Source organism: Pongo pygmaeus, chromosome 6 (assembly GCF_028885625.2).
Source record: "Pongo pygmaeus isolate AG05252 chromosome 6, NHGRI_mPonPyg2-v2.0_pri, whole genome shotgun sequence".
In the NCBI taxonomy this organism is placed as follows: Eukaryota; Metazoa; Chordata; class Mammalia; order Primates; family Hominidae; genus Pongo; species Pongo pygmaeus.
Window position 1 is genome coordinate 110,474,085 of NC_072379.2, and position 25,272 is coordinate 110,499,356.

The 25,272-nt window shown below is 37.4% G+C and overlaps 1 protein-coding gene across 5 annotated transcripts in view; it reads right to left on the reverse strand.

Moving 5' to 3' along the window:
- Positions 1–25,272, reverse strand: part of DOCK4 (dedicator of cytokinesis 4) — a 485,830-nt gene that overhangs the window by 95,124 nt on the left and 365,434 nt on the right. For all 5 annotated transcript variants that reach the window (XM_054494462.2, XM_063667735.1, XM_063667733.1 and 2 more), the window contains exons 26-27: positions 18,313–18,411; positions 6,069–6,163 (exon numbers count right to left, since the gene is read on the reverse strand). In XM_054494462.2, the coding sequence (XP_054350437.1) occupies positions 6,069–6,163; positions 18,313–18,411 (194 nt within the window). The remainder of the gene's footprint in view (positions 1–6,068; positions 6,164–18,312; positions 18,412–25,272) is intronic.

Below are 25,272 nucleotides of genomic sequence, written 5' to 3' on the forward strand. Positions count from 1 at the left end.
ACAATGAAAAACTAAGGACATCTAAACCTAGAGTCCAACAATTTCCCTACAACCTGGTGGATTAATTGGGGCAGCAAAAAATCAACACAAAGACATTTCGGGGAGATGAAATTCATGGATAACCAATGTGGGAACGCATCTAAACTAGTGGTTCTCAAACTTCAGCATGCATGAGAATCACCCAAAGGATGCTTAAGACTTCAGGGTCTTACCACTACCTATGGCTTGGGAGGTTTGCAACCAGGCCCAACCAGGTGATTCTGATGCATGTGATCATCCTTCTTATTTTGAGGACTGGTGTTACACATGGAAGAGAAGACAAGGAAGGGCTGGAACTTAGAGAGCAATGGCATCTGGGAATTTGGCCTTTTTTACCACGGCATCCACAGGGGCAGAGACTAGTAAGTGTGTGTTAAATGACTGTGGCCTGATGACTACAGTTGAGTCTACGCTTTGTTATACTTGTTTGCCATATTAGATGACTCTAAAATGTGAAGCTTATACAACTTTTATTTATTTATTTTTAGCTATTTTGAACAGACTGAAATTAGACAGGCAAAGCTGATCCAAGTGGAGGACACAGAATCAGCTAAAGCAGGGAAGCAGAGAAAGGGGTGATTTTGATTTCAGTCAATGGGGCACGCAGTGTGGATGAAGCAAAAAGAATGGGAAAAGATTTACACGGAGTGACTCTGAAAACTGTTTTGACCAGTACTCCACTGGGCAGTACTCGTAGAAAATCACTCATATGGCAACAGCCTCTGTTTTGACCTTTTAGGCTTAAACCCTAAGAAAGCCTTTCCTTCATGCATTCATTCTCTCTACCAACTCCTCACAACTCACCTGGAGGAGATGGATTGTGCAAGCAATTCTTTTGTCATTATTTGCTGTAACTATTCAAGTTTGGCACATTCAGCATAGTAATATATAGTTTTGATAAAAAATAAGTATCTATTCTCTCCCTGAACAGTAAAAGCCTTTAAGGATAACTACACTGAATTAGAAAAGCCAAAATCAAAACAATAGTAGCTGTGTCAACGGATGCTCAGCAGATTAGCTACTCTACCACTCAAGTTTTCAGGGTCAGTGGCGCATATTCCACCTTCCTTCCTGTTATTATGGATAAACTGTCGATGCTCCTACCTTTCTTTGTGTGCACTAGATCAATGCTGCTCTAAGTGCGGGAAGCTTCCTTCCTTGAGAAAGTCTTACCACAAAAAACAATGCCAGTTTAATTAAACTGCATGCTTACACTGATGACTTATTTTTACGTGCAAGCTTGTCATGGACAGGTAGCAGTTAGTTCTTGGGCTGGCATACGTAGCAACCTTGCATGCAATCCTACCCCTGCTTGCCCAAGGACATTGCTCTTTTAATTATCCCTGTTTTCTTTAGCACCAATATTTCTGTCTTTTACTAACAGGGCCATTCCTATTACTAAATCAACATGCTGTAATATCCCATATTCTAAAAGGAATCCCAGTCCTCACATCTCCTTCCAGATATAGCCCTGTTCCTATGCTCCCTTTGATAGCAAAACTCTTCCTGTAATTACTGTTTTCAGTTTCTCAACTCCTATTCACTCTAATTGGGTTTTCCTTTTCACCACTCCACTGAAACAACACTTGTCATGGTCACCAATATCTACTGCACTGCCAAATCCCGGGACCAATTGTCTGTCCACATCACCACCAACCTCCCAGCAGCTCTAGATACTGCTTCCTTCTTGAAATGCTTTCTTCACAGGATACTGTACTCTGCTGGTTCTCATCTTACATCATAGGCTGCTCTTTTTCAGTCTTCTTCACTGGATACCTCTCCACTTCCTGACCTTTAAAACGTGGCATGCCCCAGGGCTCAGTCCTGTCTTTTTCTCCTTTCAGTCTGTACTTTCTTCCTCAGTGCTCTTGTTCAGTTCCAAGGCTTCAAATCCTAACCATACGCTGAGGAGCCCAAGCGTACATGTCCAGCCCCAACATCATCCCTGAGCTCCATGCAAGCATGTCTAGCTTTCGCTTTTACATCTCCACTTGGATATCTAGTACCCATGAAACTTATGTTCAACATGGAATTCTTCACTTCTCTCATCCCCAATGCTACTCCTCTCTCCATTTTTTCCACCTAGGTGAATGGCACCACAATTCATCCTTTTACTTAGGCCAAGCATCTAAGAACACCTTCCATTACTTTTCTTCTCTCCCACCTACACCCAGTCACTTGCAAGTCTTATCATCCTTATTTCCAAAACCAATCTTCTCATCACCCTCATTGCTATCTGCCCATCTAAGCCATCATCAACATCTCTTACCTGGATGGCTGCAGTAAGCTCCTAACTGGTTCTCCCTGATTTCTCTTTGGTCTCTACACATATCAATATCTGGGTTCTGTCTTCCTCCACCAACCTCATCTTTACTGGTTCCTTCCCTCCCCACATTTCAGCCACACTAACAGTCTTTCAGTTCCTTGAGTGTGCCACATTTACTCTGGCCACAGGGCCTTTGTAGATGCTACCTACTGATAGAATCATTATTCCTTTGCTGTTTGTTACCCCCTGCTTAGCTTTCAGTTCAAGCTTCACTCCTTCATGAAAGACCCCTCCTATTCTAGTCGAGAACAATGTTCACTTCATAACACCCTCATATCACTGTGCTCTTTGTCTTTATAGTGCTTATTTTACACATCAGGCACTGGAAAATACTGGCTGAATAAATGGGCCAGCAAATGAATGGACAACCTCTCTAAGAAACTTTGATTTAACAAATCGCTTTTTGGCTATGCAGATCTCATTTGAAACCCAAGTTGGTTAATGCACGATATGTTTGAGGCCAACATGCACACAAGATAACCAAAATAAAGACCTGAAATTTCAACTGAAGAGAGAGGGAGTTTTTACCTTCCTCAGTAAGCAAGTGTGTTATAAGATTTTTCTTCTTGAAAATATGTATAAAGCTGTGACTTTATTTTTGTACTTTATTTCACAATGTGTATGGGAAGGGGGTGGAGAGAAGCTTGTCTCAGAGTGTCCTGTATTTTTGGTACTTAATTTTCATCTTCCTTATGTTCCTTCTTTCTTAGATTGAGCAGTTGTTCTCATCAGAAACATCTACCAGGAACTTACAGGGGGTCATGAGATAGCTCTGTAGCAAACAAGAAAGAGAAGAAATGCTTCTTGCCCTGGCAGAATTATGAGTGGGCACACTTGCTATGTTATACAATATTAGGCATGCAGTTGAAAAAAAACAAAGAACCATACAAATCACCAGGTGTCTGGTCACAAACTCTGGCAGAGCTTCACACAAAGCAGGCAAGCTACAAGATTTCGAACAACACAGCTTATAGATGAAAGTTAAAGGCATTTAATTTACTTGAAAACAGAGGAAGAAAGGACCAACACATAAAAGAACATTCATTTTGAGGGATGAGCAATTCAATTGAGTTCAAGGGTAGGGCAATGGTGACTTCTCAGCCACCTGCTATCAATTTGACATGTATTAAGCACACGACTGGGTTAATAAAAGTGGGAGTTTGGGTTAAAATGCCCCTTTGGGTTAAGAGGCGCTGAACAAATGTTTGTCTAAGAAAGTTGAAACTATGGAAGAAAAGGTGGTCAACTTCAGAGACGTAGATGTAACTCCTACAACATGCTTCAACATGGTTTAGCCAAGTGGAAACTTTTTCTTCCTGGTGTATGCTCTTTAACATATTTAAGATGTCCTTAACATCTTTCAGAAATCTACTTTTCTACCAATATTATATGGGTTAATATTTTTCAAAGATAAAGCACAAATAGTAGAGGGCTAATTTTCAGGCTATACTGCATTTATGAAGCAAAGCAAACCTCATCTGCTTTCATGACTTGAATGGAGGAGAATGGTTAGAGACTATTAAAAGAGTAGAGGAGAGGAAAGAAGAGGCAAGAGCAAGAACACACAGCAGACTGGCTTCTCCAACTTGGCAGTGGTCTCTCTAGTTCCTGGAGTCCTGTCCATGAATGAGGTTGGACTTGCAGCCACCAGCCATTGCCAGTGGAGAGGCAGCGCCAGACTCCTACCAGCACTCACATGGGTGGCAATGGAATGAAGTCACCACATTTAGCAAAGGGTGATGGCACACTTCTTGGGTTTGCTATGGGAGTAACCTTCTGTTTAAATGTATTACACAGAGCTCATCTCTAACAAAATCATCTTCCTATTTGGTTAACACTGTAAATGAAAATTCTGAACAGTGTGTGTTTACCCAAAGGTAGAATCTATACTCTCAGACTGCTATCCATTTGTGTGACCATAAAGTCTTTAAAACTGGAGTAACGATGGGGCAGAGAGAGGTAGTATTTAATATCAAAAAGCCACATGGTTGTCACAATTTTAGGCAAGCTCAAGCAGAAACTGTATATGTAAGGAATAGAATGTCAATGTTACTTTCAGTTTGAATTTCTACCACTGAAATTTTATTTCAATCCAAAATATTCCTCTGCACATGAGTCAGGCAGAATGACCAAATGTTGATGCTGTGTGATGATGATGTCCATAGCCTGGACCTCTTCCCATCTGGCTCCTTGGATTACCTCACAGCCCTTCCCAGGTACCCAGAATGTTTGCTCTTTGGTTATAAGGCCAGATGAATGAGCAAAAACTCCCACCTAAATCTGTAGCATGCGGACATCCAAATGAATAGATATTTGATTCTACTCACAGATATCAAACTAAATATGTTAAATTCTAAAGAGAGCTATTTCAACAGTCTCAATTAATCTTCAAAATGGAAAAGCTGCTTCTGTACTTATGTAAAATATAATATGCTATGTTATACTATTTGTTACTTCACAAAGTTTTTAACACATCATTTTAACACCTCCAAGTCTATAAATGTATACTGCAGCAGAAGCCATATTGAGCATATATAATCAAAATCGAATCCTATATTCCTACAGCTCTCACCACCATCAAAGCTTGCCATCTGGAGAAAACACAGGGCGACCGTGGCCTATGGATAGATGCTTAGAGAATCCAACCTTCATCCTGAGCATGAGGGTGTTGGCGTTTGGAAAAGAGGAAGAAGGGGAAGCAGGCAAATGTGGGTTTGGAGAGTGACAATGCTAATGAAATAGGGTAAATAACAAGCTTGGAAGTGAAGACCAGGCCAGTTTCCTAGAGCACTTTTCCATTCTGTATCCTGAGACTATGGAGACAGGAAGTGGAGAGAGCAGATAAATCCATGACACTATTCTCCAGGATCAGCTCCTGCCATTCCGACTGCCCTAATATCCTTTCCTGCCTCCTCTCTCTTCTAGTATTGCTCTCAGATCATGCTGGATACGCTTAATATAAACTGAATTTATCATCTTCTAGACATTCCAATATCGACTTTATGTCAATAACCTCCCAAATGCCTGTATTTTGTTCTGAAGTTTCCTCGGGGCAGTATTTTCAGCTCTCTATTGGCCATACCACTTGGATGAATAAAAAGAACTTCAACCTCCATGTGTCCAACTCAAGGGTCATGTCTTATTCCCAGTGTTGAGCAGATGCTTCATGTATGTATTTTGTTAAGAAGAATTAAGAAAGATCAGAAATGACTCAAATTTCTAGTAACAGAGAATTGGTTAAATAAACTACGGTATGGTCATTCAATGCAATATTATTCAGCTGTAAAGGAAAATACATAGAAGAATGAAAGGCTTTCTATCTATTAATTTGGAAAGACTGCCAGGATTTCTTAAGAGCGTTATACAGAACAGTGTGTATATTACATTACCTGCTGGTCTCTGTATAAAGGAACACTAGGAGGACATGTAAGAAACAAATACAAGTGGTTACACAGCCTAGGGGTAGAGGGTCAATGGGAACAGAACTTCTCAATGCATATGCTATTATGTTGTTTGATTTTTGAATGATGTTAATATATACAAAGGAAACAGTAATTCAAAACGTGGTAATATTTTTTTAAAGGCTTAATTCAGAGGCAAAAAAAAAAAACTGCAAACTTGAGATCAAATGAAAAGGATTATTTTGTACTCTCTTCTTCCTCTATGCATTGAGCTGCAATTATCATCAACTTAAATGTCTTACTTGTTAGCAACCAAGCGCATAACAGTCCAGTCCTTTGGAAACATCTCTGGGCGTATCAATATTCGGAACACAGTAAATATCTGCAGCAGGAAATCCTTGGATAAGGAGAAAATAGATCATTTTATTGGTTTATTGTAACTGTCAACATACATACGCACATACACAGGCAGTACTGTTGTACTGTTACCATTTCCAAAGCAATTATAGAGAAGGGAGCCATAGTTTAACAGTTAGCCCAAGGGAAGGAGTCATGACCCTTCCCATTCTCAGCACTCAAACCCACCCAAATGTTTTCTTTTCTTTCTTGGGCACATTGAAAATGAGTTTTTATTTCTCTCCACAAGTTCTAGCAATTTAGGGTTTTGAAAATAAAGTGGAAAACTTGTAATAGAAGATTAACAGGGAAATACATTCCCTTTCTTCTATTATAGCATCTTAAATGTCAGAACTTTTCAATGCAGGGGAACAATGAACAGTCCTGGCTCAGCTCTGCTTTCCTTTAAGTGGCTGTCAAATTTTAGAAAGTTATGCTCATCAAAAAGCATCTCATACAAAAACCTATTTTTCTTACAGGGCATTCTTGAGATGCAGTATTAATGGAATGTATGCAGGTTTATAGAATTTGAGTGAATTTTCCAGAGTGTGCTGTGCAGAATACATTCAAATGAGGATATGTGCTAAGTCCAGCCCAGTGAGGAGTGCTTAGTAGTTATGAGATTATCAATATATTCCTCACAAAGATGCCATGCGAGATAGTAGTAGTATTTACTGAGATGTTATCTTTAAATTGATCACCTGAAAACACTCTTGAAAAGAAGCTATCATCAGACATGGAAATATTGCTTTTTTTTTTAGATGGAGTCTTGCTCTGTCGCCAGGCTAGAGTGCAGTGGCATGATCTCGGCTCACTGCAACCTCCACCTCTTGGGTTCAAGCCATTCTCCTGCCTCAGCCTCCTGAGTAGCTGGGACTACAGGCGCCTGCCACCACACCCAGCTAATTTTTTTGTATTTTTAGTAGAGACGGGGTTTCACCATGTTGACCAGGCTGCTCTTGAACTCCTGACCTCAGGTGATCCGCCCACCTCGGCCTCCCAAAGTGCTGGGATTACAGGCATGAGCCACCACGCCTGGCTGGAATATTGCTTCCTTAAACATTACAAGAGATAGGGTCAAATGCGCTATAGCATACAATACTTAAAGTGGAATCAAGGAGATAATGTACCACACACAATGAATGAAATGAGCTTTCCCTACTCAAAAAGGGATTAGCTCAATCTAACTTTGATTTAGATTTATTAACTAGAAAACTTAAAGAGCTTTTTGTAACCTAAGTGATTCTAGGAAAATATATTTCTCTTAACGATCTGATTGAAGGTAACAACATGGTGTTGCTTCAAAAATAAAAAGCAACCCCAAACACAAGAGTTTTATTTATCAAATACAATGACACATTACGTTAAACATGTAAGCTGCTTGAATGTAAGATTATGGTTGTCACTCATGTGAACAGAAGACAGAAAAAATCTAAAAACTAAAAACCATGTGGTAGCTTTATTTTCTTTTTATATACGCTAACAACTTCAATCAAGCCCATAAATATTTTGACAAGAACTTATTTTAGCTTCTTTGGCATCAACACACATATGTTGATATGTAGTATGCGCCATGTGGAAACATGCCCACTAGGTCATCCATCTTTAAATGGCTAGACAGATCCGGTCCATGTCTCCAGAATCGCTGGAAGCAGAGTTTCCCAAATGTATTTCACTGTAGGTCAGATAATTTTGGGAAACACCTCACATTCTAGCTCTCTCTTGGGAGAGTAGGTCATTAGCTTACTAAAACTGTGAGACGCCCTTTCTAACGCATTTCTGAAACTTATTTTAATGGTTTCTCCGTTGCTTCTTTTGAGTTACTCAGATATATACATATATATGTATATATATTATATATAATCCCTGCAAAAATGGCTTGTGCATTTATCTTTGAAAGAGTTATACCCCACTTCAGTTTCCTGTTGGTGCATTTGCTTAGATAGATATGAAAGTCATGAGAGTGGGGATTCTTTGGCTTTATGGTCTACAATTAGTTAGGAATAGTATAAACAAATTCTAACATGATGTAGTTTTATCTTCTTGCCTCAAAAGTTGTAAGACAACTGAAAACTGAAGGCAGCACTCTTGGTAGTGGTGGTGTGTATGTATGTGTGTATATGGTGTGTGGGGTAGGGGACTGTGCTGTCAGTTGCAAGGAGGAAAAATATTTGCTGAAAAGATTGGCTATAGGAGGCAAAACATCTATCTTACCAGCTAGCAACTTGAGTTTTCTTTTGTAGTGCTGGGGACAAAGCAAACAGTATTGCAGGTGAAGGAGCTGGGGATAGATGACCTGTTTCTGTGCTATCTCATTTTCCTAGTCCCATTTATCTCCCACAATAAAAGGCTGTGGCAGCATGTGACATTGCCAATGCCTGTGAACTGACATAAATCTTTATTTCCCCCAAGAAAACTTTTCAGTGTCTCAAGTAGTTTTCTACAGTATCCATTCAAGCTTCATTGACATTTATAAAACCAAACATATTCAACAGCAGAAACCTTATAAGAAAAATAAAAGAGCATAATAATGAGGATCAGAAAACCTAGATTTTAAATCCTGGCTATGCAATTAACTAGCTCAATGACCTTGGCAATTTGTTTAACCTCTCTGGGAGTGAGTTCTCATACTTGTAAAATGTGGGGGCTTTGAGGTCTCTTGTAATTAGAGGAGATTTAAAAAAATCAGTATGATCATTTAGTTATTCAAAAGGCATCTCCACATTTTTCTTACTTCTAAAATGTAGGCAAATGTTTCATCACATCACATTATCATAACACAAATACCTTCCATTTTAGTATTTACATGTAATTTACTTTAGCAAGTCTTTGTCTACTGCCATGCAACAGGGTTTATTCCAAACTCAGTTCCAATACTCGAAAGCAATATGACCTCAATGCTAGATTCTTTAACATTTCCCTCCCTCCCACCCAAAATACAGTGGTATTTCTTTGACTGTCCTCTCCGAGTACTTTTCAACTCTGGTCATTGCACTAAATATGTGTTTTTGCATAGATAGATGTGGTTATTTTGCACATATAACTAAGTAACAGATTCTTTTTATAATTTGAAAAAGAACATTGCCATGCCTATAATATTCCTGCTTGGACAGCACAAAGAAATAAGTGTTTCATATCCTACCATTTAAAACCTGGCAGAATGGGAGCAGTTTCCTTTTTCTGTTTTACATCATACAGCACAACATGGTCACTTAAGCATGTTAAATTATTTAACATGGTTAAACTGTATTATTGGTATTCTTCAAATCAGGGTTCAAGATAAAAAAGAAACAGGGAGGTGTTACTTTATAGAAGTATTTTTTCTGCAGAGGTTCAAGTAAGAGAGAGGTTCAAGTAAGAAAGTTCTTGTGAAAGTCTTCCAAAACAATAAAAAGTCCCATAATTAAATATAAAACAAAGTAGGAACAGTTGTTATGATTTTAGAAATGATCACTAACATGTACTGATTTATAAATATCGGGTGCTTTACTATGTGCCAGGCACTGTGTTAGATGCTGGGGATACCTGGTAAGAGACATTCTTTTATTTATTCGTGCAGCAGGTGTTTATGGAGTGTCTGGAACATGCCACACAATAGTAAGTACGTTAAATGTGCTCTTTGCTTTCATGGAGTTCACAGTTTAGTGGGAGAGATAAATGTTAATCTAAAAACCACACAGATACATGTATGTTTTGCAAATGTGAATAAGTCTGAAGGTCAGGTATTCCACACAGAGGGAACAACACCTGTAGGCCTCAGAGGCAAGAGAGAGCACAGGGTTGCCTGGACTGCAAGGAGCAGTGGCAAGACATAGGGCTGAAAGGTAAATAGGGATAAATAAAAGATAGACAAATTTCATAACTCTTTCCATAGTAAGGAGTCTGGACATTTATCCTGCAGGCATTGTGGAGACACTGAGGGGTATTATGCAGATGTTTGAGAGGATCAGATTTGTGTTTCAGATTTTTTAACTGTACCATATAAAAATTGTTTTGTGCTTACATATGATACTATGATATTAAGAAAGACACAAGACAGGATTGGCTTAAAAAATTTGGTACATTTACACCATGGAATACTATGCAGCCATAAAAAAGAACAAAATCATGTCCTTTGCTGCAACACAGATGCAGCTAGAGGCCATTATCCTAAGTGAATTAACATGGAAACAGAAAACCAAATATTGCATTCTCAATTATAAGTGAGAGCTAATCATTGGATACACACTGACATAAAAATGGGAACAGACATGGGGGATTACAAAAGAAGGGAGGCAGGGAGAAAGAAAAGGGCTGAAAAACTACCTATTGGGTACTACGTTCACTATTTGGGTGATGGACTCAGTTGAGGCCCAAACCTCAGCATCACGCAATGTATTCATTAACAAACCTGCACATGTACCACCTGAATCTAAAATTTTTTTAAAATCTATATTTTTTTAAAAAAGAGAAAGGCAAAAGACAAAAATTAGGCTTGTGAAACGGAATCGGCAAGACACAGAGAGATGAATCCTGAGTTCATGAAACATGAGTTAAGACATCCATAAAACAAAGCATCATGAGGCTGCTACACAGACTAGGACATTTTCTTCTTACTTCAAGAACAATGAACAGGACAGACCCTCAGACTATAGTCAAATGTCATTAAAAAAATTTGCCATAAATTTCAAACATATAATACCCTTGATGTGAGGTTTGAATTCAATTAAAGGGTGTTAATAATAATGATCACATTTAAACTTATATTCTTAAAATGGAATCTTTAAGTATCTTATGCAAAATAACTCCCAAATGATCTTCCATCTTTTAGAGCTATATAACCATTTTTCTGTAGTCAATATATTCAAATAAATATAAGTCAAAATAATTATATTGAAAATCTTTTGAAACAGGCAGGAATATTAACAGCATGCATTCCTTCAACAAAGATTTAATGTTCCAGGTTCTGTGCTTAGGACACCAAGACATGGTCTCGACTCTCAATGGCCCATAGTCATCAAAAACACAAGGAAATGGCAAATAATGAGAGTGCATTATTGCACGCTATCAGAGAGGGAGGACTGTATCCTGGGAAGGCTCCATCAAGAAGGTGATAACTGAGTGGGATTTTTAGGGTGAGCTGAATCAGAGAAGGGATTAACAGGGGTACACATTAGGTAATGGAAGTGAGGTGGTGGTAGGATAGGCATTATGGATAGAAAAAAATGATTCACAGGAATTAAAAATTATATATTTGGTTTTTAAGGAATATAACAGTAGTTTGAAGTGGCTGGAGTGACCGAAAAGTGTTTAGAAGCGGGTGGAGGATAATGTGGTTGGAAGGTAAATTGAGGATAGAAACAACATAATAAGGAGATTGGACTTTGTCCTGTAAGGAATGGGAAGTACTCAGAGTTTTAAAGCTGGAGTGGGGCTTGATCAGATATAATTTTTGAAAGCTAGTGGGACAGTATATAGGAGACAATGCAGTTATAATCATGCTATGCTTAACTTCCAGCTCATGTATAATCTTGTGCTTATAGCAAGATCCCCACAGTTCTATGAAAAGTTATAATCAACAAAGCACAGGAGTCTCACTGCTGTATATATATATGAAATGCCAAGGATATGGACAAAACTGTAGCCTCCAGTACAAGATGGGTGTATAATAAAACATTACTGACGACAGAAGGAGGAAAAAAATCTTAATCACTACCTAGTGTTTACTTTTATTCATTTTTAAATAATATTATGTTCTAGAGAAGGAAAAAAACAATACAGAGTACCAGCCCTCAGGTCTTTGCTCCCACATACTTGTGTTCTGACACTGTGACTCATGCCTCTCACACACAAGTAGGAACCTAAGGACACAGGAGAAGAAGTGGCACACTGCTCAGGAAGCCAGAAGCTACTTCAGCAGTAACCCTGGAGGCATCCAGGCTCTTCAGGCATGAATGGAGTTGAAAGACCTTTAGTCTTAGTAGATACTTGAGAGCCACATACTTTTAAAATTCATTTTGATTTATAGAACCACTGGGAAATGCTAAGACAAACTTTACCTTTCTTTGAATTGTTAAAAAGAAAGGAAAAAGCAACATTAGGAATAAAAAACAACATGAATATTCATTTGAAAATCTCAATATATAATTGATCAAGTATCAATTAAAATGTAAAATGTGTACATCCTATGACCCAGCAATTACACTTCTAGGAATTTATTCTACAGCAATATGAGTACAAGTCCATAGAAAGAGGTGTATCAAGATGTTTACTGCAAGACCCATTCTAATGGCAAAAATCAGAAATGATTAAATTATGTAGCATCCATATAATGAGATTCAGAAGAATAAGGTAGTGTGGGCTATATAATATCTATGAGATATTATCATATAAAAAAAGTATACATCAATATAAATAGTTATATTAATACTAAAAATGTGTGTGTGTGTATATATATATATACTATATATATATATATATACTATGTGTATATATATATAGTATACAAAATAGTCTACAAGGTTGCACCTTTAGGTGTTAACAGCAGCTACCTCTGGGGATTAGGATACGTTGGGGGTTGAGAGGAGAGTAAATACACTTTATTACTTTCTAAAACAGTAGGGTTATGTGGAATTTTTGGTGTCTAATTTCAATATCACTTATAATTTTCCATTAAATATCACCCTATTAATTGTACTTTACCCATTTACTTCCTAACCTAAATGTACATACAAAACCCCAAGTAACTCTCCTTCTATTAATCTGGCCTTTCTCAGACATCTCCATTCTATGACTAGAACTGCTTTATTATCTCCAGAGAGCTGACAATTACAATTTTATATAATTTGATAGGAAAGATTTTGGTTTAAGAAAGTTTATTAAAGTTTAGGGAAAAGCTGAGTTTAGCTGCCTGAGCAATGAGCTCAGGATGTTAATAGAATTCCTAGTTCTCCCAATTACTTGAGAACAATAATAGCATCAGTCAATCTCATGGAGGGGGAGGCAGGGAGAGGATGAAATGTGGGTTAAGCACCACAACTGGCTCATGGCTGTGGGATGGGGTTGAGGAGGTGTTCCGTAACTGTTAGCCAATATCATTGCAGTTTATACATATAATATTTATTTACAAGAATGATTTAGATGGCCTTAACAACAGGCTTTTATTAGTCTTGATATCCCTAATGTCTAAGCAAGATGCTCAATAAATATTTGTTGAGTCAACAATTTATATCTGTAATAAAATAATGAGGGCCTACTTCATGGGATCCTTTTGAGGATTAAAATGAGTCAATATTAATCAACTGCTTAGAACAGTGCCTGATACATACTAAATTGCATATAAAATGCTTGCTGTTTAGAGGTCTTCACTTCCTTTACTACGATATCAAAACCCAAAATTACTCTAAAAGTTTTTGCTCTTATAATCCACTTGGGCAGCAAAACCTGACCAGAATGATTTATAGTCTTTATTTATCCCATATGGAGTGAATATTTTGTATCACTCTAGATTTTATTGGAGGTGCTATATATGTACATTATCATTATGAAATCATAAAAATTCTGATTTCTGAAGTAAAATTGGTACTAAGGACTTTGTATAAGGGTCTAGGGACAAGCATTATTATATTTGAAAATATTACAATATAGGTTCAGGAACATAACTAGAAATATTTCATTTTAAAGAAAATTGAGCACAGGAAACATTTATTAATATCTTTCATAAAGTGATATATGAACTTTTAAAATACAGATTAAAACAAGATGACTAGGGAGGCTGAGGTGGACGGATCACAAGGTCAGGAGATCGAGACCATCCTGGCCAACATGGTGAAACCTCATCTCTACTAAAATACAAAAAATCCACCGGGCATGGTGGCGCATGCCTGTAGTTCCAGCTACTCAAGAAGCTGAGGCAGAGGAATTGCTTCCACCTGGGTGACGGAGGTTGCAGTGAGTCGAGACTGAGCCACTGCACTCCAGCCTGGGTGACAGAGCGAGACTCATTCTCAAAACAAAACAAAACAAAACAAAAAAAACAAGATGACTAATTAGCCTTTACTAAATTAAATAAATGTCCTCTAGCCTGCATTCACTCCAGTTATTTCTCTTTCATTCTTACACTGGGAAAGTATAAGAATCTTATTCCCAGTCAAGGATAATTCTGGTCCCTTCCTGCTGCCTTCTCAGAGACCTCACCCTGGAAGTTAGTACCTCCTTCTTAGATTTCCAGCTTCTCCCTCTCTACCAGCTGTAATCATGAATATATTTAAACAGGCTTAAGTCTCGTCCATCATAAGTATTCATCAAAACAAAGTCTACACATCCAAACTTATGCCTCTTCTTCTTGAAACAGTGCATACAATCCACTGTATCTTTTTCTTTTTCTTTTTTTCTATTCTTCAATCCATGACAAGCTGGCTTTCACCCTCATCAGTGAAATTGCCCATCAGGTTCACCAACAGTATTTAGGGAACCTTTCATGATGGTACTTGACATCCTCGCAGTAGCAGGCACTGTTTATCATGCCTCCCTCCTTAGGCTTAGGATTCTATGTAGGTCCTTTGACCTTCATACTCTACACTCTCCTTGGATATTCACATTTACTCCCATGATGTCAGTTATTATTCACTGGCTGACAGTTTCCAGATCTACATCCCATAACCCATCTCTCTCTCTCCTGAACTTCAGGCACAATTTACTAAGCATCTCCATCTGAATGTCCCTCAGGTGACCAAACTCAGGCTGAAACCGAATTCACCTTTGCTCCCAAACCTGAATACCTAACTCCTCCTGGGATCCTCATGCAGTGAATGGCACCACACCAACATCCAGCCAATTGTCAAACGGCTTAGGAGTCACTTACAACTCCTCCCTCTCCTTCACCTTTTTAATATTATCAGTCATCAAGTCCTGCCAATTCAACTTTCTAAATGTCCCTAGACTCTATCTCCACAATCACCTCTACTTCAAGCCACAGTCATTTCTAGCTTAGGTTACTACCTAAAATCTTTTACAGGGTTCTGCCTCTCATCTTGACTTCATTGAACCCCCTTTCTTTCTTTTCTCTTCTTTTCCTTCTTTTTTTTAGAGACAGGGTCTCCCTCTGTTGCCCAGGTTGGAGAGCAGTGGTGCAATCACAGCTCACTGCAGCCTCCACCTCCCTGGCTGAAGCGATACTCCCATCTCACCCTCTTGAGTAGCTGGGACTACAGATGTGTGCCACCATACCCAGCTAGTTTTTACAAACTTTTTACAGTGACAGGGTCTTGCCATATTGCCCAGGCTGGTCTCTAACTCCTGGGCTCAAGTGATCCTCCTGCCTTGGCCTCCCAAAGTGCTGGGATTACAGGCATGAGGTACCGTGTCTGGCCAAATGCATTTTCAATAGTGCAACCAGACAGGTCTTTCTTCCCTCAAATGAGATCTTCTCTCTCCCTTCTTAAAACAATCAAAAGCTTCAAAATGTTCTCAAAACAAAGTCTACACTCATTCATACAACCTTAAACTCTATATTCTATCAAACGATCAACAACTATTTCTTGAATGCCTGCTATGTGCTAGGCATGGTCTGGAATCTAAGGATACAGCAGTGAGCCAGACAAAGCTTCAAACATCAAGGAGCTTATGGCCCACTTGGATATATACATAAACTGGGAAATACACATAAGCAAATAAACAAAAATATTCCAGATTCTAATAAGTATTATAAAGGTGGGGTAGAGAGTGTGCTGTGTCAGTCGGGGCATTCAGGTGATATTTTAGTAGAGAAATCTGAATGTTCCAGCCAAATATATATCTAGCACACTCCTACTAACCTCAGTTCTCAGCTGAGACCTCCCCTGGGAAGTTTTCCTGTTGCCTTGAGTCTGGGTTGGCAGCACCTCCCACATGCTCTATAGCATCGCGTGCTTACCCTGCACATTCACCACTCAGGGTGCTCATGCCCATTATTTGTCTGATTACTCCCCTACAGGAACAGGGTATCTTGTGCCTGGTTATGTCCCTAGTGCGTGGTGCACAGTGCTTGCCATGCTTGAGTTGCTCAATATCCACTTCCTGAATGGCAGATTAAGTAACTAATATTATTAAATAATTCTCCTGGTCAGAAGGCTTTGCTATTTTTTTTTTTAGACGGAGTCTCACTCTGTTGCCCAGGCTGGAGTGCAGTGGCATGATCTCAGCTCACTGCCACCTCCACCTCCCGGGTTCAAGCGATTCTCCCACCTCAGCCTCCCAAATAGCTGGGACTACAGGCACGAGCCACCATGCCCAGCTAATTTTTGTATTTTTAGTAGAGATGGGATTCTGCTATGTTGGCCAAACTGGCCTTGATCTCAGGCGATCCACCCACCTCCACCTCCCAAAGTGCTGGGATTACAGGCCTGAGCCATGGCGCCCCGCCAGCCTCAGTAATTTTGAAGAGGGCAATATAATTGTCCTTGGAAGAGGTGTATTGGCTGACTGAAATGAGAAAAGTCCACATAAAACATTTTATTCATTATTTCCATTTGTTTTATTACTGCTAACATGAATACTAAAGCATAAAACTCAACACCTGGATAATTAATCATGTCTTTCAGTTTATGCTTCTCTGCTATTTTTTAATTCCCAGGCTCCATAAAAATATGTAGGCTTTTCCTATGGGAATTTTTCAAATATGAAGTCACAGACTTCTTAAGTAAAACCGAATGATTCTTTAACTGTGTTAAGAATACAACTTCTAACGAAAGTTAATAAATGCACAGTTCTCTTCCTTTTGACATTATGGATTTTTGTACTCAGAGTGGGTAAGTCCTAAGGCCTTTTATCCATTTTTAATTCTAAATTCAAGATTGAATGTAAGGCCAGGCATGGTGGCTCATGCCTGTAATCCAAGTACTTTAGGAGGCTGAGATGGGAGGATTTCTTTAGGCCAGGAGTTTGAGACCAGCCTGGGAAACATAGTGAGACCCCGCCTCTACAAAAATATTTTAAAAATTAGCTAAGTGTGGTGGCATGTGCCTGTAGTCACAGCTACTCGGGAAGCAGAGGCAGGAGGATTGTCTGAGCCTAGGAGTTTCAGGATGCAGTGAGCCATGATTGTACTACTGCACTCCAGCCTGAGTAACAGTAAAACCCCATCTCAAAAAAATAAAGAAAAAAGATTAAATGTAAGAATGAAAAACATGATACCATATGCCAAATGACTGACTGCTAAGGGATTAAATCTGCCACAGATGATTCTTTGTTTTATATGACTCAGCTTGTCAACTTCTCTAAGGTAACAACAAGAAGATTTTTCTGAGATCATACAATATTTTCCAGTTAAAGTCAAAGATAAGTGACCCCTATGTACTATCTATATTAAAAAAATCAACAATTTCTTCCCCTAAGGCACTGGGAAGGCTTCCAAGCAAGCAAATGTCATAGCAGAACTGTACTTTTGGTCCTATAATTCTCCACCACCCAGCTTAAAAGCAACACTTCCAATATGATGGTTTCCATATGAAATTTGTCCGGAAAACTGAAGAGACGGAAGAGAAATAAAAGTAAATAAGGAAGATGACAGATCATATTATTCCTCCAACTAAGAATAATCAAGCATTTAGTGAAACCATGAAGGAAGCATTACAGTTCCGTGAATCTCAGCAAATACTGGATTTTTATAAACTTGGCATCCTTATTTCCTATTTAATGTCAGCTTGTCAGAGTAGCACAGCATATTGATTAGACTATAGCTGATAGAGAATATCAAATACAACTCTGTATCTCTAGTCAAAAAGTTGTAGCCAGAACTTCTCATTATGGTTTTAGTGAGATGAAATGAGTGAACCTATTTACATATTCTCTTTTATTTTCTATTAAGGCAATATTTCTAGGTTCACGTAGTTAATCTATTTGTTTTTATCTCTTCCGTTCTGTTATTCTGCTTCTAGTTTACTGAACTTTGATGACAGGTACTTCACATCCTATATCCTTCTCTGAAATGAGAGTTAATAGCTTTGCTTGAGTAATAGAAACCTTTAAAAGCCAATATAGATGATAAGATCTGTGGATGAGGCTGAGAAAAACAGCTTAGAACTTAATGGAAACAGGTAAAGCAGTTGTCTAGGATTTATGTGAACAGTGATGAATAAAAACAAGAGAAACCAAAAAGATATGTTAAAGAAAATATTTTAAAATGTCACTTACCCTTAGTTCTTCCTTTGTATTAAAACTATCAAGAAGCTGTTGATAATGTCTATCTGTCATTTGTCGTAATAGGGACAGGAGACAAGCAACAAACTCCCCCTAAGTTAAAAAAAAAAAAGCACACATTTTATTTTTAGTAGGGACATAAAAGAACATCAGTAACTTACACTGAACTGTCCTCAAAGAGAATATGTTAAAATGAAATCACGATGATCCAAACTTGCCCTGTGAAGTCTTCTTAATATAAATTATCCAAAATGTCACAGCCAAAACTCCCTATGATGATTACCATTTATTTACTTGGTATTCACAAATTTATAATTTTAGGGAGGATTTTTTTTTAACTTGGGTGGAAGCTTATCACTTGGGAACTAACTTCACACATTTAATGAAGGTAAGGCACTGAGGGTGATGATCATTTACTGAGCATTTAAAATGTCTGTACTAATTCTATCATTTAAGCTTCATATCAACACTATGAGGTAGGGGGTATAATACCTTTTGAAGAAGGTAAAATGTAGTTTCTGATGTGCTAAATGACTTGCCCTGTCACTCAGCTAGAAAGTAGCAGAGCTGGAGTTATCCCCAGTCTTTCTGCCTCCAAAGCCCTTCCTGTAGCTTCATCCTCCATTTTTGAATTCAAATGACCTCCTCCAACTCATCAGAGAGTTGATCTGCTGACTCACAGGGTATAATGAATGCCATATGTTGCATAATGTTCATTTAAATCTCCTTTTAAAAAATAGTTTTATTCAAATGTCTTGGAGGATTGAAAACAATTTTTTTAATTGGCCATTCTTTTTGTGCTTGGGCTCTATGTGATTTATAATCACAAATTCTAATTCTTAAAAATTAACAATAAAAAAGTAAACATAGCATCTATAGATTTGAAGACCTACATAAAATTGCTATCTCTTGCATTTTTGAATGAACTTCTAATTTAAAATGCTTGCATTTTCAATGCAACCTTTTGTGCTCAGCAAAGAATTTATCTACTTTTAAACAGAATAATAACATTTAAAACAAAACAAATACAATAGGAGAGGCAATCACTGGTAACTAACTGTATATTTACAGAAGTGCAATTTAATTGGGAACGGGTTTCTTAGATTTTACATGGAAAGAGACTACAGACTTTATAAGTAGAGACTAAAAGCCCTGAGAAGGGGAATTTTTCAACAGAGGCAGCTGGGTCAGGAAAATTCAATGTATCCTCGCCCACTGCCATGGGAGACCCAAGGATGCTACAATAGTTAAAGACCATGTCAAGGCAACCAGGTACTCAGGCTAGATCTCTGTTTGCAGATAATCATTTGCAACACACAGGTATGACAAATAATTATCTGTATACATTTTTTAGGGTAAATATTCAAGAAACTAACCAGTGTGGGCCAGAAGAAACATCCTTCAAACTCAACATATACTTTGTTAATGAACATGGGAATCCTTGATATTTAACAAAAGAAATAAAAAGTGTAAAGGCAATATTATTAATATTTTCGTATATGTGTGTAAGGTAGTAACCCAACCCAACACTAGGAAAAGAATGATCTAGAAGGATTGAGAGAACAGTGCCTTGTGCTCACACAGGACTGGGAATAATAGAGCCTTTTTTTTTTTTTTTTTTAATACCAGCCAGACTGGAAAAACTTCACAATTAATAAGGCATCAGTTAGAGTACCAAAAACAGTGTTTCCTTAGTACTGGAGAAAAACTACTCCTAGAGTAATGCTGTTCTGGTCCTACCTCACAAATTTCAAAAGCAAGACCTAAAATGATCAAATAGTTTCCAATAAATTTAACCTCATTCTATAGCAAAGCTCAGATATTTTTTAGAAATTAAAAAAATCCACCTCTCGACAATGTAAAATTCACAATGTCTGGCATGCAATGAAAAATTACCAGGCAGGTCAAAAAGAAGGAAAAAATGATGCAAACGAGGAGAAAAAGTAATATATCAATAGAAACAGATCCAGAAATGACATAGATAATAGAATTACCAGACAAGAACACTAACATAGTTATATTACTGTATTCTAATTTTTCAGGAAGCTAGAGGAAAGACTGAATGTGTTAATTTAGAGACATGGAAGACATAAAAAGAGTCCAAATTAAACTTCTAGAGATGAAGGCTACAATTTGTGAGATGAATATTAATTGAATGGGTCGAGTGGCAGATTAGACACTGCAGAAGAAAAGATTATTGAACTTGAAAGGTAGGGCAGTAGAAATTCTCCAAAATAAAGCATAGACAGAAAAAAACTGAAATAAAAAGAAAAACAGAAAAAAGCATCAGTGAACTGTAGGACAACTTCAAGTAGCAGAATATCTATGTAACTGAAAGTCTCAAAGAGAAGGAAGAGACAGAAAAAATAATTGAAGAAATGAGAAAAAAACCTTTTCAAACTCTTTGAAAATTATAATCCTATATATCAAAAAATCTCTACAAACCCCAAGCACAAGAAACAAGAAGAAAATTACACCAAGGCACATCATAATCAAATTGCTTATAGCCAGTAGTAGAGAAAATCTTAAAACACTATTCAGAAAAAAAAGGGGCACATTACATAGAGAAGAACAAAGACAAAGATGAGAAAAGATTTCTCTTGGAAAGAACACAAGCTGAAAGACAATGGAGCAACAGCTTCAGAGAACTAAAACGAAAAAAAACCCAAAAACTATTAACCAAGAAAAATATCTTCCAAAATATAAAATATAAAAATATCTTCCAAAAGCAAAGACAAAATAAAGACTTTTCAAACCTCCCAAAGCTTATTCACCACCTCTATTCAACATTGTACTGAAGGTTTTAGTCAGTGCAATAAGGCAAGAAAAGGCAATCAGGAATACAGGTTTGAAAGGAATTTTTAAAAAGCTGTCTTTCTTCACAGAAAGCATAGCTGTGTATATAGAAAAAGCTATGAAATTGATAAAGAGCTACTAGAACTAACTGAGTTGATTTATATTTCAAAATATAAGATCAATGTACAAAAATCAATTTTACTTCTACACACTAAAAATGAACAATCAGAAATTGAAATTTAAAATAATATCATTAAAATATGAAATAATTACTGATATATTTGACAAAAGATGTAGAAAATATGCACACTGAAGGCTGCAAAACGCTGAGGGGTGGAGTTAAAGACCTAAAAAAATGAAGATATTACATGTTCATGGATTGGGAAATGCAATATTGTTAAGATGTCAATTTTGGCTGGGCGTGGTGGCTCATGCCTGTAATCCCAGTACTTTGGGAGGCTGAGGCGGGTGAATCACCTGAGGTCAGGAGTTTGAGACCAACCTGGCCAACACGGTGAAACCTGAGCTCTACCAAAAATACAAAATTAGCCGGGCATAGTGGCACAAGCCTGTAATCCCAGCTACTCGGGAGGCTGAGGCAGGAGAATCGCTTGAATCCAGGAGGTGGAGGTTGCAGTGAGCCAAGATTGCACCACTGCATTCCAGCCTGGGTGACACTAGTGAAACTCCATCTCAAAAAAAAAAAAAAAAGATGTCAATTATCCCCAAATCGATATATAGATTCAATGCAATCCCAGTAATTATCCTAGCATAGCTTTGGGGGTTAGAAATTGAAAGGCTGATCTGACTTTAAAATCCATAAGGAAGTGAAAAGGATCTAAAATAGTCAAAACAACTTTGAAAAAGAAAAGTAAAGTTGGAAGACTTACACTTACTGACTTTAAGATTTATTATAAAACATGACAATCAAGATAGCATGTTACTGGTGTCAAAACAGAAAAACAGGTAAATGGAACACAATAGCCAAACCCAGGAACAACTCAAATGTCTACCAAGGGGTGAATGAATAAACAAATTGCAGTATAGCCATACAATGGAATACTATTCAGCAATAAGAAGGAATAAACTATTGATATACAAAAGAATAAGGATGAAACTCAAATATATTGTGTGTCAAGACAGAATCCCCTGCCCCTATGCCCCCCAAAAAACTATGGAGTATATGATTAATAATAATAGCTATGTACTACATGTTTCCATTCATATCAAATTCTAAAAAATGTAAACTTACGTACAGTAACAGATAAGTTACTATAAAAAGCAGGTCAGTAGTTGCTTGGGGATGAGGTAGCATGGAGGGGCAAAAGAGAGGGAATCGAGAGGGGCACAAGGAAGCGTTTGAAAGTGATGAACATATTTGCTATCCTGATTGTGGTGATAGTTCATAGGAATACACATATGTCAAAACTAAAATTGTACATTTCAAACAGGTGTCATTTATTTTATGTCAATTACACCTCAATAAAATAAAAAAGACATATGACAACACTATGATTTATGGAATGGCACTATGTGTAAGTTACCATACTTTGACTATGCTAGTGAGTGCATTCCTTGTTTGGGCCTTGCTGGGTAGACACAATCAACTTCACTTTAAAGAAAAGATAATTATCTATTAAGGTTCAGAAATTTACCCCAGGTTCCACAGCTTGAGAATTGTGAGACTGGGATGTGAACCCAGGTATCTCTGGTTCTAGAAGTCTGTACTCAGTGACTCATCTTCCTTCTGCTCAGATTATTTGATTGTACAGAGAAAATACACCTGAGGTTTTTGGTTATAATTAAAATATCAGTAAGTATACTAGAATCCATCAGTTGATAACTAAGGTTCATACTTTTTCACCTTTCTCTTAACTATGCCTTAACTTAAAAATGCAAATCTAGTTAGTAGAAACCCATTTATCTCTTTTCCATCTCTTAGTTTTTCCATATCATATTCACATTGTCTCCAATACAGCTACTAGATTAATTTTCCTAAGACATTTACTTCAACAAACAATCCTGTGAATAGTGAAATATGCTGAAGTAGGAAAAATGACATATTATTTGTTGTAAATTTAGTAATAACAAGAAATATTATGCAATAATGAATAGACTTTCATCTTAAGTCTTTACAGTCAATATACATAGGGGAACAACCTGTTTGAATCCAGATTTATGATTTTATTTGTCATATCTGACTTATGCCCATTGCAATAACTTATAATCATGACATATAATCCCTTGGGCATTTATGATGATTATTGTCAATCCCAACATCTACTCTACAATGTCATTTATTCACTTATGCTGTTTAGGAACTCCAACCACATTCAACTCTGTTAGGAGGCCTAGATGTCCAATTACTAATGTATATTTTATCCACAATGTAATTTTTTTGCTCTATTTCTTAAACTTAAATTTTAATTAATTTTTTAAATTTTTTATTTCCATAGGTTTTTGGGGAAACAGGTGGTATTTGGTTACATGAGTAAGTCTTTTAGTGGTGATGTCCAATTACTAATGTATATTTTATCCATAATGTAATTTTGTTTGTTTTAAGATATTTTAAGAATGTATCTATATGAAAATCCTAGACCCATAATTTATTAAAAAGAAATAAAAAGCCACCAGTGGCCAAGATTTACTTAGCTGTAGTGTGATATTTTCTTTTGTATAAATCACCTCGAAAACTCTGTAGTCTTCAATGGCCATTTTATGTATAGATTGAGTATAATGGGAATTTCTACAAATGGCTTTGTATAGCAAGGGTATTGGATGGCCACAACTGTCTTCACGAAACCTATTATGCACATACATTATTTTTTTCCACATATTTCTTACAGAATTAACCCAGACCCATTTCCATACCTCAACCACAAACCGACAACACATGAAAATTTTAGATAAACACATCAGAGTAGCTGTCTTAGACCTGGCATATGCCCGGAAGAATCACCTGCTCCATAAATGGTACTTAACAGAGTTATGAACGAGTAAGCATTTATAAATTGTAAGGAACTCTGGAGCTCCATTAGTTGAGAATGCAAGGCAAGTGGTCATTTATACTGCTTTATAAAATCTGCTTCTACCTATAATTAGACTTTTGAAAGGAACTGATCACAATCGTGCTTTTTTGGTTTTTTTTTTTCTAGCTAGGGAAAGCATTTTAAAGTTTGAAAAACAGTTGGTGGAAAAACAAAAAGTACAATCCTTTTAAATTTTAAAAATAAGGCCTCTGTTATCTGGAACTATGATACAGCAGACGCCAGTGCTCATGCTGGTGTGGCTGGGAGGCTGGGTAACAATCATGGTGCTTACAGAGCACTGGAAGAATTCACAATGGCACATTGTGGGATCTGCGTTTACTCACAGTGTGTCTACTTGTCATGGGCACTTTTCCATATGTGTCTGCACAGACTGAAAAGGTGCTCAATGTAGTACTGCTATGTAAAGACTCCCTATTCAGAAAGCCTGTTCTCTGTGAGAAAATGATAAAGAAATTCAACAGATCTTCAGTCTCCAGAGAATGGATTTTGTGAAAGACCAGGGCATATTTCTCGCCATAGAATTATTATAACAACAACAATACATGAAGCATGTCTGCAACAAACATGATATGACTGTGACTGCTGTTACCGCAATGACTAATGGCCAGCATTTATTGAGTATCAGACCAGATACTGTTTAAACACCTTTACAGATTTGATGAAATCCTCACACTAACTTTGAGATAAGTACAACTATTTTCTCTGATTTATTTATTATTTATTTATTTATTTATTTATTTATTTATGAGCCAGGGTCTCGCTCTGTCACCCAGGCTGGAGTGCAGTGGTGTGATCTCGGCTCACTGCAACCTCCATCTCCTGGGTTCAAGAAATTTTTGTGCCTCAGTCTCCTGAGTAGCTGGGGTTACAGGTACCCACCAACAGGCCAGACTAATTTTTTTGTATTTTTAGTGGGGGTTTCAAGATGTTGGCCAGGCTGGCCTCAAACCTCTGCCTCAAGCAATACGCCCGCCTTGGCCTCCCAAAATGCTGGGATTACAGGCATAAGACACCACGCCTGGCCTATTTTCCCTGTTTTAAAGAAACAGAGGCTTAGAGACATTAGTAACTTGACCAACATCACAGAGTCAGTGCAATGACAGAGAAG